The sequence below is a fragment of the Podarcis cretensis genome, assembly GCF_951804945.1.
Source record: "Podarcis cretensis genome assembly, chromosome: 13".
In the NCBI taxonomy this organism is placed as follows: Eukaryota; Metazoa; Chordata; class Lepidosauria; order Squamata; family Lacertidae; genus Podarcis; species Podarcis cretensis.
In genome coordinates, this window is record NC_137182.1 from 15039250 (window position 1) to 15053712 (window position 14463).

Sequence of the window (14463 nt, forward strand, 5' to 3'; positions counted from 1 at the left end):
CATTAACTCTGGAAATGTATACAAGATTCTGATCAAACTAAGCCTCCCATTGTATATTTTGCTCTATAAGACTTTGTTAGGTCAAAATAAAGTACAGTCATACCTTGGAAGTCAAAGGGAATCCGTTCCAGAAGTTTATTCAACTTCCAAAATGTTCAATGCTGATTGGCTGCAGGAAGCTACAGTGGTACCTCGGGTTAAGTACTTAATTCGTTCCGGAGGTCCGTACTTAACCTGAAACTGTTCTTAACCTGAAGCACCACTTTAGCTAATGGGGCCTCCTGCTGCCGTCGCGCCCCCGGAGCACGATTTCTGTTCTTATCCTGAAGCAAAGTTCTTAACCTGAAGCACTATTTCTGGGTTAGTGGAGTCTGTAACCTGAAGTGTATGTAACCTGAAGCGTATGTAACCTGAGGTACCACTGTATTGCAGCCAATCAGAAGCCACGGAAGCCCCATCAGACAGTCGGCTTCCAAAAATAGTTCGCAAACCAGAACAGCTGCTTCCAAGGTACGACTTCCAAGGTATGACTGTATACACTTCCAGTGTTAATGATAAACACATTACTCCTGGCAAAGGAACCGCTGCCTCATGACGCATTTAGTATTGCGCTGGTTTAATTTCCAGAGGTGCTCCCTTTTATTATATCCTATAGCTGTAGCCTTCGTCCCAGGTCATCCTGTTCAATGACCGTGAAAGGCTCCCCTGCCCATATCACTTTCTCAGCAAATTCCTTCAAGATTAAGGGACCCTAAGCAAGCTGTCAGTCCTCGGAGGCCCAGCCGCCAGGAATTCCTGAAACCTTCAAAGTTCCTCAATTCAGAGAGCGAGTGGCCGGCGGGTGACAAAAGCTTCCACACTTTGGGTGGGTTTGGGATTCCTCCCCAGCCTTAGCCTTGGAATGAAATAAAATGAGGGCAACTGAAGAGCAAAGGAAGGAAATGGCCTGTGAAGCGAAAGGACGGAAAGCAGTGCAGCAGCTTGAATATTAGTCTAGATGTCTATGTCTAAGCTCATATTCTTCCTTGATCAGGAATCCCCATGTCAAGGAGAGGGAGGGTTTGATGAAGTGGGCTTAATTTGTGGCGGGGTCCGCCAGGTCTCATCCCCACACTCTCTCACTAACACCAGGCAGCAGCAGACTTTGGGCTTTCAAATTTAAGCACTGCCTTGGATGACTCTAACATTTGACATACCGTCCCGTCCCGTCCCCCCCACCTTTCACCTTCCGTTCTATGTCATTATTGTGGTACCCTCTCAGCACAGCACCCAGTGTGGGCAAACCAGTCACGTTCTCCGAAATCTGCCTCTGCACCAGGACTAAGTCCTAAACACGGATTAAGAACTGTAGGCATTTCGCTGAAGGAGAACTATATGAAAATGATGTATCTGTGGTATTTCACACCTATAAAATTAGCAAAGATGTATAGAACGGCTTCAAATGTATGTTGGAAATGTAAGGAGAAAGAAGGCACATTCTGCCACATGTGGTGGACGTGCAAGATAACGAAAGCATTCTGGGAAATGCTATACAGTGGTACCTCAGGTTACATACACTTCAGGTTACAGACTCCGCTAACCCAGAAATAGTGCTTCAGGTTAAGAACTTTGCTTCAGGATGAGAACAGAAATCGTGCTCTGGCGGCACGGCGGCAGCAGGATGCCCCATTAGCTAAAGTGGTGCTTCAGGTTAAGAACAGTTTCAGGTTAAGTACGGACCTCCGGAACGAATTAAGTACTTAACCTGAGGTACAACTATACAATGAGTTGAAAGAAATGTTTAAAATAATGTTTGTGGAAAAACCAGAGGCTTTTTTATTAGGAATTTTAGGTGCAGAGATACCAAAGGAGCAGAAATGATCATTTATGTATGCAACGACAGCAACATGGATACCACTGGCCCAGAGATGGAAAGAAGATAAAGTCCTGACCAGAGATGAATGGTTGATGAAGATGATGGACTATGCCGAAATGGTGAAAATGACAGGGAAAATCAGAAACCAGGAAGAGAAGAACTTTAAGAAGGAATGGGGGAAATTCACAAAGTCTTTAAGAGAACAATGTAAACCACTAAAAACTTTGGCAGGATTTGAGTAACGCTTGTAAAGTACTAAAAATTAAGGTAAAAATGGATTATTTAAGAAAAACAGAAAATAAGTGAAGCAGTTGAAAGAGATTGAAAATGGTAACCGTGGAAGGGCGGAGGGGAGTCAAAAGTTTCAGGGAATCCTAAATGATGTTGATGTTTGATGTTTGAATTTAAATTTGCAGTGTAAAACTCAATAAAAAAGATTTATATCTATAAAAAAAGAAATGTAGGCTTTTCTGGAAAGCTGGCATGGTTTCAGAAAGGGCTGAAAGGCCATGAAAAAAATGCCAAGCAAAGCCAAGAGTGACACAGAGCCCTTCTCATTCCAGCTAGATGGCAGGATCATGGCGCAGGCAAGTGGAATCGCTTTGCACTCATCCCCGGCCGTCTTTATTGTGTACTCACTGTTTATGTGGCATTGGGGACCTCTCAAATGGAAAGATTTGATTTGCAGTGAGAAGTGCCTGTTTGATCGTGCAGGTCCCCCAAACACTTGGGCCCTCCCAAAAGACCTGTTGATGGCATTTTACCATTGTACTGTTGAGACTGTATTAACTTATGGTCTGTGTGTGTGGTTTGGAAGCTGCACGGCCAGGGGAAAAACAATGCTATCCAGGGTTGTAAAAACTGTGAAGAGAATAATTGGGTGCGCTCTTCCCACCTTGGATCAAATCTATGCTTCCAGGTGCCATAAGAAAGCTGCAGAGATAGTGCAGGATAGTGCGCACCCCGGAAATGATCTCTTTCAGCTTCTCCCTTCTGGAAGAAGGTACAGGGTTATAAAGACTAGGACTAGCCACCTGAGAAACAGTTTCTATCCAAATGCGATTTTGGTTTTAAACACAGTGTAAGGAGTCTCTGGGACGTGGGTGGCGTTGTGGGTTAAACCACAGAGCCTAGGACTTGCCGATCAGAAGATCGGTGGTTCGAATCCCCACGACGGGGTGAGCTCCCGTTGCTCTGTCCCTGCTCCTGCCAACCTAGCAGTTCAAAAGCATCTCAAAGTGCAAGTAGATAAATAGGTACCGCTCCAGCGGGAAGGTAAACGGCGTTTCTGTGCACTGCTCTGGTTCGCCAGAAGCGGCTTAATCATGCTGGCCACATGACCCGGAATCTGTACGCTGGCTCCCTTGGCCAATAAAGCGAGATGAGCGCCGCAACCCCAGAGTCGGCCACGACTGGACCTAATTGTCGGGGTACCTTTACCTTTACTTTAAGGGGTCTCTATGGGAGTATATTGTATTTAAAAATGGGGTATCAGAGCTTTTAGGGGTCTAGCCAGGTTGGGATGGCTGGGATACCAGGCTTGATGGTTTTTGAATGTCTTATGTAGATTTTTCAATTTTGTTGTTCTGCATGGGACAATGACAATCAAGATTATCCTATCGTTATTATTTCCTAGTTACTACTCACCACCAGGTTCCCAATGACCATGACCATCATGAAGACAATGAGGCACAAGGTCTGCCCCGCCACTTCCATGCAGTCCCACATGGTCTCGATCCACTCCCCGCAGAGGATGCGGAAGACGATCAGGAAGGAGTGGAAGAAGTCGTGCATGTGCCAGCGTGGCAGCGTGCAGTCGCTGCTGATCTTGCAGACGCACTCGGTGTAGCTCTTCCCAAACAGCTGCATCCCCACGACGGCAAAGATGAAAACGATGATGGCCAGCACGAGGGTGAGGTTGCCCAGGGCACCCACCGAGTTGCCAATGATCTTGATCAGCATGTTGAGCGTTGGCCAGGATTTGGCAAGCTTGAAGACTCTCATCTGCGGAAGCAAGAGGAATCCTGCTTAGTCCCTGGAAATCTCAGGAATGGGGGACCTGTGGACCCCCAAATGTTGGGGACTCCAACTCCCATCAGCCCCATCAATGACCATAGATAATAATAATAATAATAATTTTTTATTTATACCCCGCCCGCCCCAGCCAAGGCCAGGCTCAGAGCGGCTTACAAGCAATGATAAAAACAAGATGAATGATTACAAACTTAAAAACAAAAATAAAATACAACATTAAAATAATGGAACATTAATATATTAAAATGTAGCCTCATCGCAGGAGGAGAAGGAAAAGAAAAAGAGAGAGAGAGAGAGAGAGAGAGAGAGGGAATCAAATTGGCTCCAAGACAAAGGCCAGGCGGAACAACTCTGTCTTACAGGCCCTGCGGAAAGAAATCAGATCCTGCAGGGCCCTGGTCTCATGAGGCAGAGCGTTCCACCAGGCCGGAGCCAGAGTTGAAAAGGCCCTGGCTCTGGTCGAAGCCAATCTAACTTCCTTAGGGCCCGGGACCACTAGGGTGTTGTTATTTATGGACCTTGAGGCTCTCCTTGAGATCAGTGGTTCCCAACCTGTGGGTCCCCAGATGTTGTTGGACTACAACGCCCATCATCCCTGAGCTCTGGCCTTGCTAGCTAGGGGTGATGGGAGTTGTAGTTCAACAACATCTGGGGACCCACAGGTTGAGAAAGGCTGCCATAGACGATGGGAGCTGCCGCCCAACAACATCTAGAGGGCCACAGTTTCCCAATCCTTGCCTTAATGCTTAGGACATACAGTGGTACCACGAGTTACATACGCTTCAGGTTACAGACGCTTCAGGTTACAACCTCCGCTAACCCAGAAATAGTACCTTGGGTTAAGAACTTTGCTTCAGGATGAGAACAGAAATTGTGTGGCAGCAGCGCAGCGGCAGTGGGAGGCCCCATTAGCTAAAGTTGTGCTTCAGGTTAAGAACAGTTTCAGGTTAAGAACGGACCTCCGGAATGAATTAAGTACTTAACCCAAGGTACCACTGTATTTAGCTAACGGAGATCTAGAGCTGATCATCTGCAAGTTCTTGTACTGAAAGCCTGTGCCCACCCTCCGGACTTGGAATGCTTCAGCCAAAGCCTTGTGGTAACTTTAATTTGTCTATAGATACTTGAACCTCACCTAGCAGACGTAACATTTCTACAGTGGTACCTCGGGTTAGTAATTAATTCGTTCCGGAGGTCCATTCTTAAAATGAAACTGTTCTTAATCTGAAGCACCACTTTAGCTAATGGGGCCTCCCGCTGCTGCCGCGCCGCCAGAGCACGGTTTCTGTTCTCATCCTGAAGCAAAGTTCTTAACCTGAGGTACTACTTCTGGGTTAGCGGAGGCTGTAACCTGAAGCGTATGTAACCCGAGGTACCACTGTACTCCTTTTTATAGCTAAGGTGGGAGGCCTGTTGGCTCTGGCTCCACCCACTCTGGCCTCTGGCTCCACCCACTGCTGGTTCTGTGGCTTGATCCCAAGCTTCATGGGCAAAAGAAGTAGAGTTTGCTGCCACATCTGGCAGCTGCAAAGTCCTGTGACTTTACCCCTTCGGTCTGATTTCAAACCATGCAAACGCTTCCCTTGACGTCACACTGACATCAGATGATTGACAGGTAGGCAGATTTGCGCACCTGCAAAATGGCCCATGGGGGTTGCGCAGTGTTTGGAATTCCCATTGTTCTAGGCGCATTTTGCGACGGAATTTCATTCGCGTGAGCAGTTTCTGAACTGTGGGCGCAGAACCGTGCCTAAGATTTCAGAATAAAACTGCAGAGTGGAAGGAAAGGAGGATCTTTTTCAGCCTCCCCACTTCCAGCTACTCTCTGAAGAATGGAGAAGAGACCCCTTAAGAATATTAGGGGGGTGGGCAGGGATAGGACAGGCATACCCAGCTTTCAAGAGACTGAGATCTACTCCCACTATAAAAAAAACTGACAGAGATATACCAAAGTTGTTGTTTTTTTGAGTCGGGTGTGTGTGTGATCTACTGTGATCTACCATGGATCCCCTGTGATCTACCAGTAGATCACGATCTACCTGTTGGACATCCATGGACTAGACCATGCAAAAATGAACACAATATTTTAGCTGCAGTTCATTCAATTTCAGCTTTGCATTCTTGTTATTAAAGAAGCGCACCTAGGTATTCCGTTGTTGCGCCCATAACCTAGGTTTAAGGGGCCATTTAGATCCCAGCTTTCATATCTCTGTTTCTAACACTGGGGTTGTGGGATGTCAAGCAATAGTTCTATACCCTCCAAGTTTCCCTATTTTCCAGGGACTCTCCTGGATTTACAGTAGCCATCCCGGTTTCTGATTTGATCCTGGAATATCCCGCTTTTCCTTACGACATCCCTATTTTCATTGGAGAAATGTTGGAGGGTGTGACAGATTGTCTCTATCAGAGAAATGTTGGAGGGTATAGAGTTATCCAGCACCCAAGCCATCTGAAGGCAGCCCTCTAGGGGGATTTTTAAAAATGTTTAATGTTATATTATGTTTTTATATCTGTTGGAAGCCGCCCAGAGAGGCTGGGACAACCCAGTCAGATGGGTTTAAACAGTAATATTATTGCACATATATAATATTACAGTGGTGCCCCGCAAGACGAATGCCTCGCAAGACGGAAAACTCGCTAGACGAAAGAGTTTTCCGTTTTGGAGGTGCTTCGCAAAACGAATTTCCTATGGGCTTGCTTTGCAAGACGAAAATGTCTTGCGAGTTCCTGCGGGTTTTTTTTCCTCCCCCCCCCCCCTTTTTCTAAGCTGCTTATCCGCTAAGCCGCTAAAAGCCGCTAAAAGCCGCTAAGCCGCTAATAGCGCTAATCCGCTAAGCCGTCAATGGGCTTGCATCATAAGACGAAAAAAACGCTAGACAAAGAGAATCGCGGAACGGATTCTTTTCGTCTTGCGAGGCACCACTGTACTATTTAAACCCTCCCATCTGACTGGGTGGAATATGCACAGCTTCAGACTTAGCACATAGAATAAGAGAACAAGAAGAACATACATTTAGAGAAGATTGGGAAATGTTTATTGAATATATGGGGGTAAATTGTGTACACTTGAAAACATTGGCAGCATTAAGATAAATTCAACAGTGTAAATAAGTTTTGATGGATGTAATAACAGAATACTGAATGGTTTAGTCTATGTAAAATACGCAGGGATTTATGATATGCAAAATGAACCGTGGAAAGAGAAGAAGTCACTGATATTTTAAGGATTTTTAAATGAGCATTCAAAATACTAAAACAGAAAATTTAATAACAATTATAAAATAATAAAAAATAGTAATATTATTGTAATGTTGTTGCTGCTGCTGCTGCTGTTGTTATTGCTACTGAATAGGGCGTCCCTATTTTCATTGGAGAAATGTTGGAGGGTATACACCCACACACCCACACACACCCATGCTATAAAACCCAAAGGGTTAGAAACTGGCTATTCTCTGAACAAAATACAGTTGATATTCTTGCAAGGCCAGATTTGCACAGCAAATAGTAGACTAGCTAGCCCTGATGGCTGCAATGGCACATGCTTCCTTGTCAACATCACCAGTGTCTTAGTAGAGTTGCTCTACCTCAGGCTTCCTCAATCTTGGCCTTCCAGATGTTTCTGGCCTACAACTCCCATGATCCCTAGCTACCAGGACCAGCAGCGAGGGATGATGGGAACTGTAGTCTCAAATCATCTGGAGGGCAGAAGTTGAGGAAGCCTGCTCTACCTTAAAGGTGGATTAGGCAACCAGACCAGGAACAAATCAACAGGCACTGAGCACCATAGCTGTCAACCGTCCCTTATTTGGCGGGAAAGTCCCTTATCCCAGCGACGTGTCCCGCTGCTCTCCCTTATTGATGATGTCCCTTAAATTTCCCAGGTATCAAAGGAAGCAGCTCCTCTCCCTCCCTCCCTGCTGGCCAGGGAGGAGGGAGGCTCCAACTATGTTGCTTGGCTGCGTTGCTCACCCAATAAAGAGTCTAAGAACGACTGGGGGGTGGAGCTTGCATGCCTTGTGCCGATCAAATCGGCCGCGTTGCCTGGGGACTCGCCTTTGCTCAGCGCTTCCCAGCGGAGAGGTGACGGTGGTTTTCCTTGCTGCATCCCCTTTGCTGGGTTGCTGCGCTTTGGGAACCACCGCTTGAGGCTTCGTTTGGCTGCTGGCTGGGCTTTCTGCCTTTGGCTCGGAGGGGCTCAGAAGTCGAACATACCTGTGCCCTGAAAATCCCTTATTTTGGCGGCTGATCCCTTATTTTCTAGGCTGCTGGTCCCTTATTTTCAAATCTGTAAGTTGACAGCTATGCTCAGCACAGACGTTTCAGGCTGTGAGGCTGCCTCTGGCACTGGTCAGTTTTCTGCGCAAGCGCTGGCGAGCTGGCTTGTGGCACCTTCCAAAATAGCACAGGGACGCCTCGCCCCCGCTCTGCCCGGGGTGGGAGGAAAATATTGGCCCTGCTTCAGAAAGAAGCCGCAGGGACACAGGATGACATAACAAAGTCACCTACCAGACGGAAGGAGCGTAGCACAGACAGGCCCTGGACGTTGGCGAGGCCGAGCTCAACCAAGCTGAGAGTGACGATGATGCTGTCAAAGATGTTCCATCCAACCTGGAAGTAATCGTAGGGGTCCAGCGCAATCAGCTTCAGCACCATCTCTGCAGTGAATATCCCCGTGAAGACCTGCGAGGAAGTGCCATGAGAAAAAGGACACGGTGAGAGGCGGGCAAAGTTGGTTGCTCCACAGACAAGGGGCAGAGGAGAAAAGAAAGCCAGACAGTCTTCATGTATTTGACAACGCAAGAGTTCTAATAGCACAAGGATGGAAGACTGAAGAAACCCCAACTAAAGAATCATGGCAAGAAAAATTGATGGACTATGCAGAACTGGCAAAACTGACATATAAGCTACGGGACAAGGATAACTGTGACTTTAAAGATGAATGGGAACCCTTTACAAAGTATTTGAAGACGCAACAAAGCGAACTGGCTGGCTTTGAATTAACATTCACAAGCTTTTTATTGATAATAATCAGCTAAATAGTATACAACTTTGTAACATGCAGAAAACAGCATTCTGAGAGAAATCAAAGACTGGAACTGAGGGAAACTGGGAGGTGGGGGTGGGTGGGTTTTGTGGGGGAGGGTGGGGGAGGGAGGAAAAATGGGGGGGGAATAAGGATGATATGTTTCTGGATAATAAATTTTGTTTTAATTTTGAATAAAAAAATTTTTTTTAAAAAAGGGGGTTAAACTAGGCCACAACTTTGGGGCTTGTGGAAGATGACAGGGCTTGGTATGGCAGTAAGCCTGATCATGACCCAAGCAGCCCACATGCTGGGCAATGCCTTTGGGATCTTGGATCCTGCTGTCAACCTGGGGTGAATGATGTCAGGGCCACCCAACCCTGAGCTCAGGTCATGAGTACAGTCGTACCTTGATTTTCAAACGCCTTGGGAGTCGAACGTTTCGGCCCCCAAATGACTGAAAACCGTAAGTGATTGTTCCGGTTTTTGAGCGTTCTTTGGAACCCAAACGTCTGACGTGGCTTCTACAGCTTCCGATTGGCTGCAAGAGCTTCCTGCAGCCAATTGGAAGCCGTGCCTTGGTTTCCAAACGTTTTGGAAGTCGAACGGACTTCCAGAACAGATTCCGTTTGTCTTCTGAGGTAGCACTGTATTAGCTAGCACTCTAACAAGGGTGAGATGAGGGAAGCAGGCACCCTGTGTGTGTCAACAAGCAATTCACATTATATTTCTCCCAGTATTTGGTTACAGCATTTATCAGATTCAACCATGTTGGAGTAGTATTTGTTGTTTGAAAGAAGAAGAAGAAATACCCTCCCTTGTGTGAAGAATGACGGAGGCAACACGAGGCTATATGTTTGCTGCTTTTCTAGCTACCAATACATTCCCTTCCACAATTTCTGTCCAATGAGTGTAGGCTATGGCACCAATCATAGATGACCCTGAGAAGCTCAGATATTTGCTCCACGTTTCCCACAGATTGAAGCAGAAGCAGAAAATTAATTAGCCTCTTTGCACTTTCCCTCACTTCCTTTAGCATGCCTTTTGCTATTTTTGCCGACAATTTCCAGGGAATTGCTACTGACAATATTTAATTATTTTTTGTTGTTATTTGTCCTAAACCTTTAAGCAAAGGTGTTTCTCGAATTACATTCTTGCCTCTTTTATTGCCAGCTAACATATTCCTTTTGCCAGAGTTTGTGTTCCTCTTTATTCGCCTCGCTTGGACAAGACTTTGAATTTCTTTGTGCTTTATTGATATGGGTATTGGTTGCACAAACACCAAGGAGATGAGGTGGTAATTGGGCAAGGAGCTAAACCCACTAGCTTTCACTTTCATCCTAACAGGGCAGGCTCCCTGCTAACTCCACATGGTGTCAGAGTGTCTCTTTGTTAATTCCACAATAGCTTCCTTGATTCTGCTAATTCATCACTATTTTTTCCGTGAAGCTTTCATCCTAATCCCATTAGTTCTCATACCCTACAGAGGCTTACCCCGAAATATATACACAACTGCATCTGTGCATATTCATCCTCTGAAGGCTCATCCATATTTTTGTTTGCCCCAACGCTTTCCCTTGGGGAAACCTGCGGTTTAGCGCTGAATTGCAACAGACAGCATGTGGGTTTTCCGAGCAGGTTTTCTAGGGGAACGTGGCAGGGGAAGGGCAAAAGGACAAGCAGAAAATAGCTTGGACCCATGCTGTCTAGGTGTGAAAGAGCCCTCAACCTCCTTGCCTAAGTCTTTCTTCCTTACCCCTTCTGTCCATTGTTGTCTTTTTTAACATTCATGTTAGGGATCTGCCTTTTGCTTGCGCTACCCGATGACCTGTCATGTGCATCAATGGCGCTGTGTTAATAATATCGAGATTATTGTGTCTGGATTCTACCTGCCAGTGTTGGCAGAGCATTAATAACTTGGCAGCCTATCTGGGACCTGGCAAATGCCCCAGAAACCAGCACGCTTGCCTGGGGTTGGGTTTCATCAAGGAAATACAAGGGGATTAATAGGACAAAACATGCCCACTGTGTTTCCTACGAGCTGTTAGAAGCTGGCTGCAGGCCCAGCTCTAGAATCACAGTGTGGGGTTGTATGCTGAGAGTTATCAGAGGACTTTAGTGCAAAACAGGAAGCACCTAAATATTAACTAGTCTGAAGTTACTAAGGGCACAGTGCTATACCTGGCAGTTAAGAAGTCAGTGGGACTGACTTCTGAGTAGAACTATGCTGTTAATGCAGGGATGGGAACCTGCTGCCCTCCAGATTCTATTAAACCCAGCCAGCATTGCCAATGGTCAGGGATGATGGGAATTGTAGTCCAACAAATATTTGGAGGTCCATGGGCTCCCTACCCCTGTGTTAACATATTGAATGTTTCAATATTTATTTTACTCTTTATACTGGGGATAAAACAGACAGATGACGGTTCTCAACAAGGAAGTTTCAGTTCAAATTTCAGCCAGGAGGGAGCGGGCTCCAAAATTCAGCAGCTGATTTCAATGAATTGGGAGAGACCATTTGATGGCCACCGTAACAGAAACACTGTCATCTTGTTGCATTACTTATTGGGCTTGGGTGAGGGGGAGGAACAGGCCTCCCCCTGTAAAGTGGCCCCTTCATTTAACTACCCAGAAATGGTACAGAGTGGCACCTTTAGCTCAGCCCAATTAAAACTTTGTGGACTGAAAAAAGTTGAATTTGTTGAGCTTCAGGGGGAATAATTGCTGGGCAAAAATGACATGATGTAAGTTGTCAAATTATGAGTAGGGCAGCAAGGACCCCCATTTGGACTCTGTCCCTCTCTCAAGCCACAGTGCATCAGGGTCATCTACTGAAGCTAGCTGGCATCAAGTCACAGAATGAAGAACAGAGGGCTTGTGATTGGGAAATGTTCCATAATGAATGAAAAAAATGTTTAAAAGTATAAAGGTAAAGGGACCCCTGACAGTTAGGTCCAGTCGTGGCCAACTCTGGGGTTGCGGTGCTCATCTTGCTTTATTGGCTGAGGGAGCCGGCGTACAGCTTCCGGGTCACGTGGCCAGCATGACTAAGCCGCTTCTGGCGAACCAGAGCAGCGCACGGAAACACCGTTTACCTTCCCACTGGAGCGGTACCTATATATCGGCGTTTGTCCACAGACAGCTTTCTGGGTCATGTGGCCAGCAGGACTAAACCGCTTCTGGCACAACGGGACACCGTGACGGAAACCAGAGCGCACGGAAACGGCATTTACCTTCCCGCCAGAGCAGTACCTATTTATCTACTTGCACTGGCGTGCTTTTGAACTGCTAGGTTGGCAGGAGCAGGGACCGAGCAACGGGAGCTCACCCCGTCACAGGGATTCAAGCCGCTGACCTTCTGATTGGCAAGCCCTAGGCTCTGTGGTTTAGACCACAGCGCCACCCGCTTTCTCCCCCAAAAAACCCAGAGTCCTTTCTGTTGGGGATAATTCAGACTGAAATTCCAAGGTGTCAAAAAAGGCTATTTATGTATGCCACTACTGCGACCCGTGTTTTGTTAGCGCAAAAATGGAAAACGAGCGAGGTCCCAACCAAAGAAGAAAGGCAACTTAAGCTGACAGAATATGCACAACTTGAAGACTTAACACATAGAACAAGAGAACAAGGAGAACGTACGTTTAAAGAAGAGTGGAAAATGTTAACTGAATATATGGGAAATAATTGTGTACAGTTGAAAACACCGGCAGCATTAAGATAAATTCAACAGTGTAAACAAGTTTTGATGGTTGCGATAATGGAATACTGAATGGTATAGTTTTTGTAAAATAGGCAGGGATTTATGATACGTAAAATGAACCATGGAAAGAGGAGCAGAAGGGAAGTCACTGATGTCTTAAGGATGTAAAATGAGTATTTTAAATTGTAAAAGATAAAACTTAATAAAATTATATCTATCTATCTATCTATCTATCTAGCCAGTGTGGTGTAGTGGTTAAGAGCGGTAGTCTTGTAATCTGGGGAGCCGGGTTCACGTCTCCGCTCCTCCACTTGCAGCTGCTGGGTGACCTTGGGCTAGTCACACTTCTCTGAAGTCTCTCAGCCCCACTCACCTCACAGAGTGTTTGTTGTGGGGGGAGGAAGGGAAAGGAGAATGTTAGCCGCTTTGAGACTCCTTCGGGTAGTGATAAAGCGGGATATCAAATCCAAACTCTTTTTCTTCTCCATGTATCTATCTATCTATCTATCTATCTATCTATCTATCTATCTAATCATCTATCTATCCATCTATGTATCTGTCAGGGAACTGCCATCGGAGCCAGAGGGAGAGGGAGGGCTCCAGAGGGATTCCGGAGACCGTCCCGGGAGGGAGAGAAGCAGCCCATCTTCTGGGGAAGGAAATCAGCGTAGCACCAGTGGAGAAGGGGGGCAGATGGGGGAATCGGCGAGGTGGCTCCATGACTCCTTGCCGGAGCCCAGCGGGGAGAGCACGGGTCCTCCACTGCCCACACCCTCCCTGCGCAGAAGGCTTCCGCGCAGGGAGAGTAGGCGGAGACTAGGCGTCAAAGAGCTGCTTTGCTGGAAGAAGTTCAAGAAACGCCCACTGACGGATTCTGCCAGCGATTGAGACAGCCACGGGTGAGTGGCTGTCCGGACAGAATAGGGTTCACCCAGGTAACCCAGCCAAGCGTGGCGCTGACTTACGCACGAGCAACCCCTAGAACCACTACAGTATCTATATATAAAAAACACAGAGGGCTTGTGGTTCTCCTACCAGGTTCCCCACATTCAAAACATTGTTGAATGCGTCTGTCATCGGGTAGTGTTCCATGGCCATGAAGATGGTGTTGAGGACGATGCAGATGGTGATCCCCAGATCAACAAAGGGATCCATGACAATGATCTTGATTATGTTCTTCATCTTCACCCAGAGCGGGCAGCAATTCCACACGAGGACCGCGTGGGCAAACTTGTACCACCACGGCGGACATTTCTGGTGCGCCTCTTCCAGTTCTGAAAGCAAAAAATCAACAAGGAACGTATTGATTGAAACCATAGCGAACCGTGTATATTTGAGGGAAACAATAAGTTACTTCATTTACATATACGTAATCTTAATTATGGGATGCGGGTGGCACTGTGGGTAAAAGCCTCAGCGCCTAGGACTTGCCGATCGAAAGGTCGGCGGTTCGAATCCCCGCGGCGGGGTGCGCTCCCGCTGCTCGGTCCCAGCGCCTGCCAACCTAGCAGTTCGAAAGCACCCCCGGGTGCAAGTAGATAAATAGGGACTGCTTACCAGCAGGAAGGTAAACGGCGTTTCCGTGTGTGGCTCCGGCTCTGGCTCTGGCCAGAGCAGCGATGTCACGCTGGCCACGTGACCTGGAAGTGTCTCCGGACAGCGCTGGCCCCTGGCCTCTTAAGTGAGATGGGCGCACAACCCCAGAGTCTGTCAAGACTGGCCCGTACGGGCAGGGGTACCTTTACCTTTACCTTTAATCTTAATTATATTTTATTGTCATAATGTTATTGTTGTTTTCCTCTGCCTTTTAAAAACATTTTATGTATTCTTTTTCTTTCCTTTTCATTCTAACTT

The 14463-nt window shown here is 46.7% G+C and overlaps 1 protein-coding gene across 4 annotated transcripts in view; it reads right to left on the bottom strand.

The window, feature by feature from the left end:
• Positions 1-14463, bottom strand: part of SCN4A (sodium voltage-gated channel alpha subunit 4) — a 108394-nt gene that overhangs the window by 34676 nt on the left and 59255 nt on the right. For all 4 annotated transcript variants that reach the window (XM_079949208.1, XM_079949209.1, XM_079949206.1 and 1 more), the window contains 3 exons: positions 13645-13883; positions 8396-8569; positions 3503-3859 (listed from right to left, as the gene is read on the bottom strand). In XM_079949208.1, the coding sequence (XP_079805334.1) occupies positions 3503-3859; positions 8396-8569; positions 13645-13883 (770 nt within the window). The remainder of the gene's footprint in view (positions 1-3502; positions 3860-8395; positions 8570-13644; positions 13884-14463) is intronic.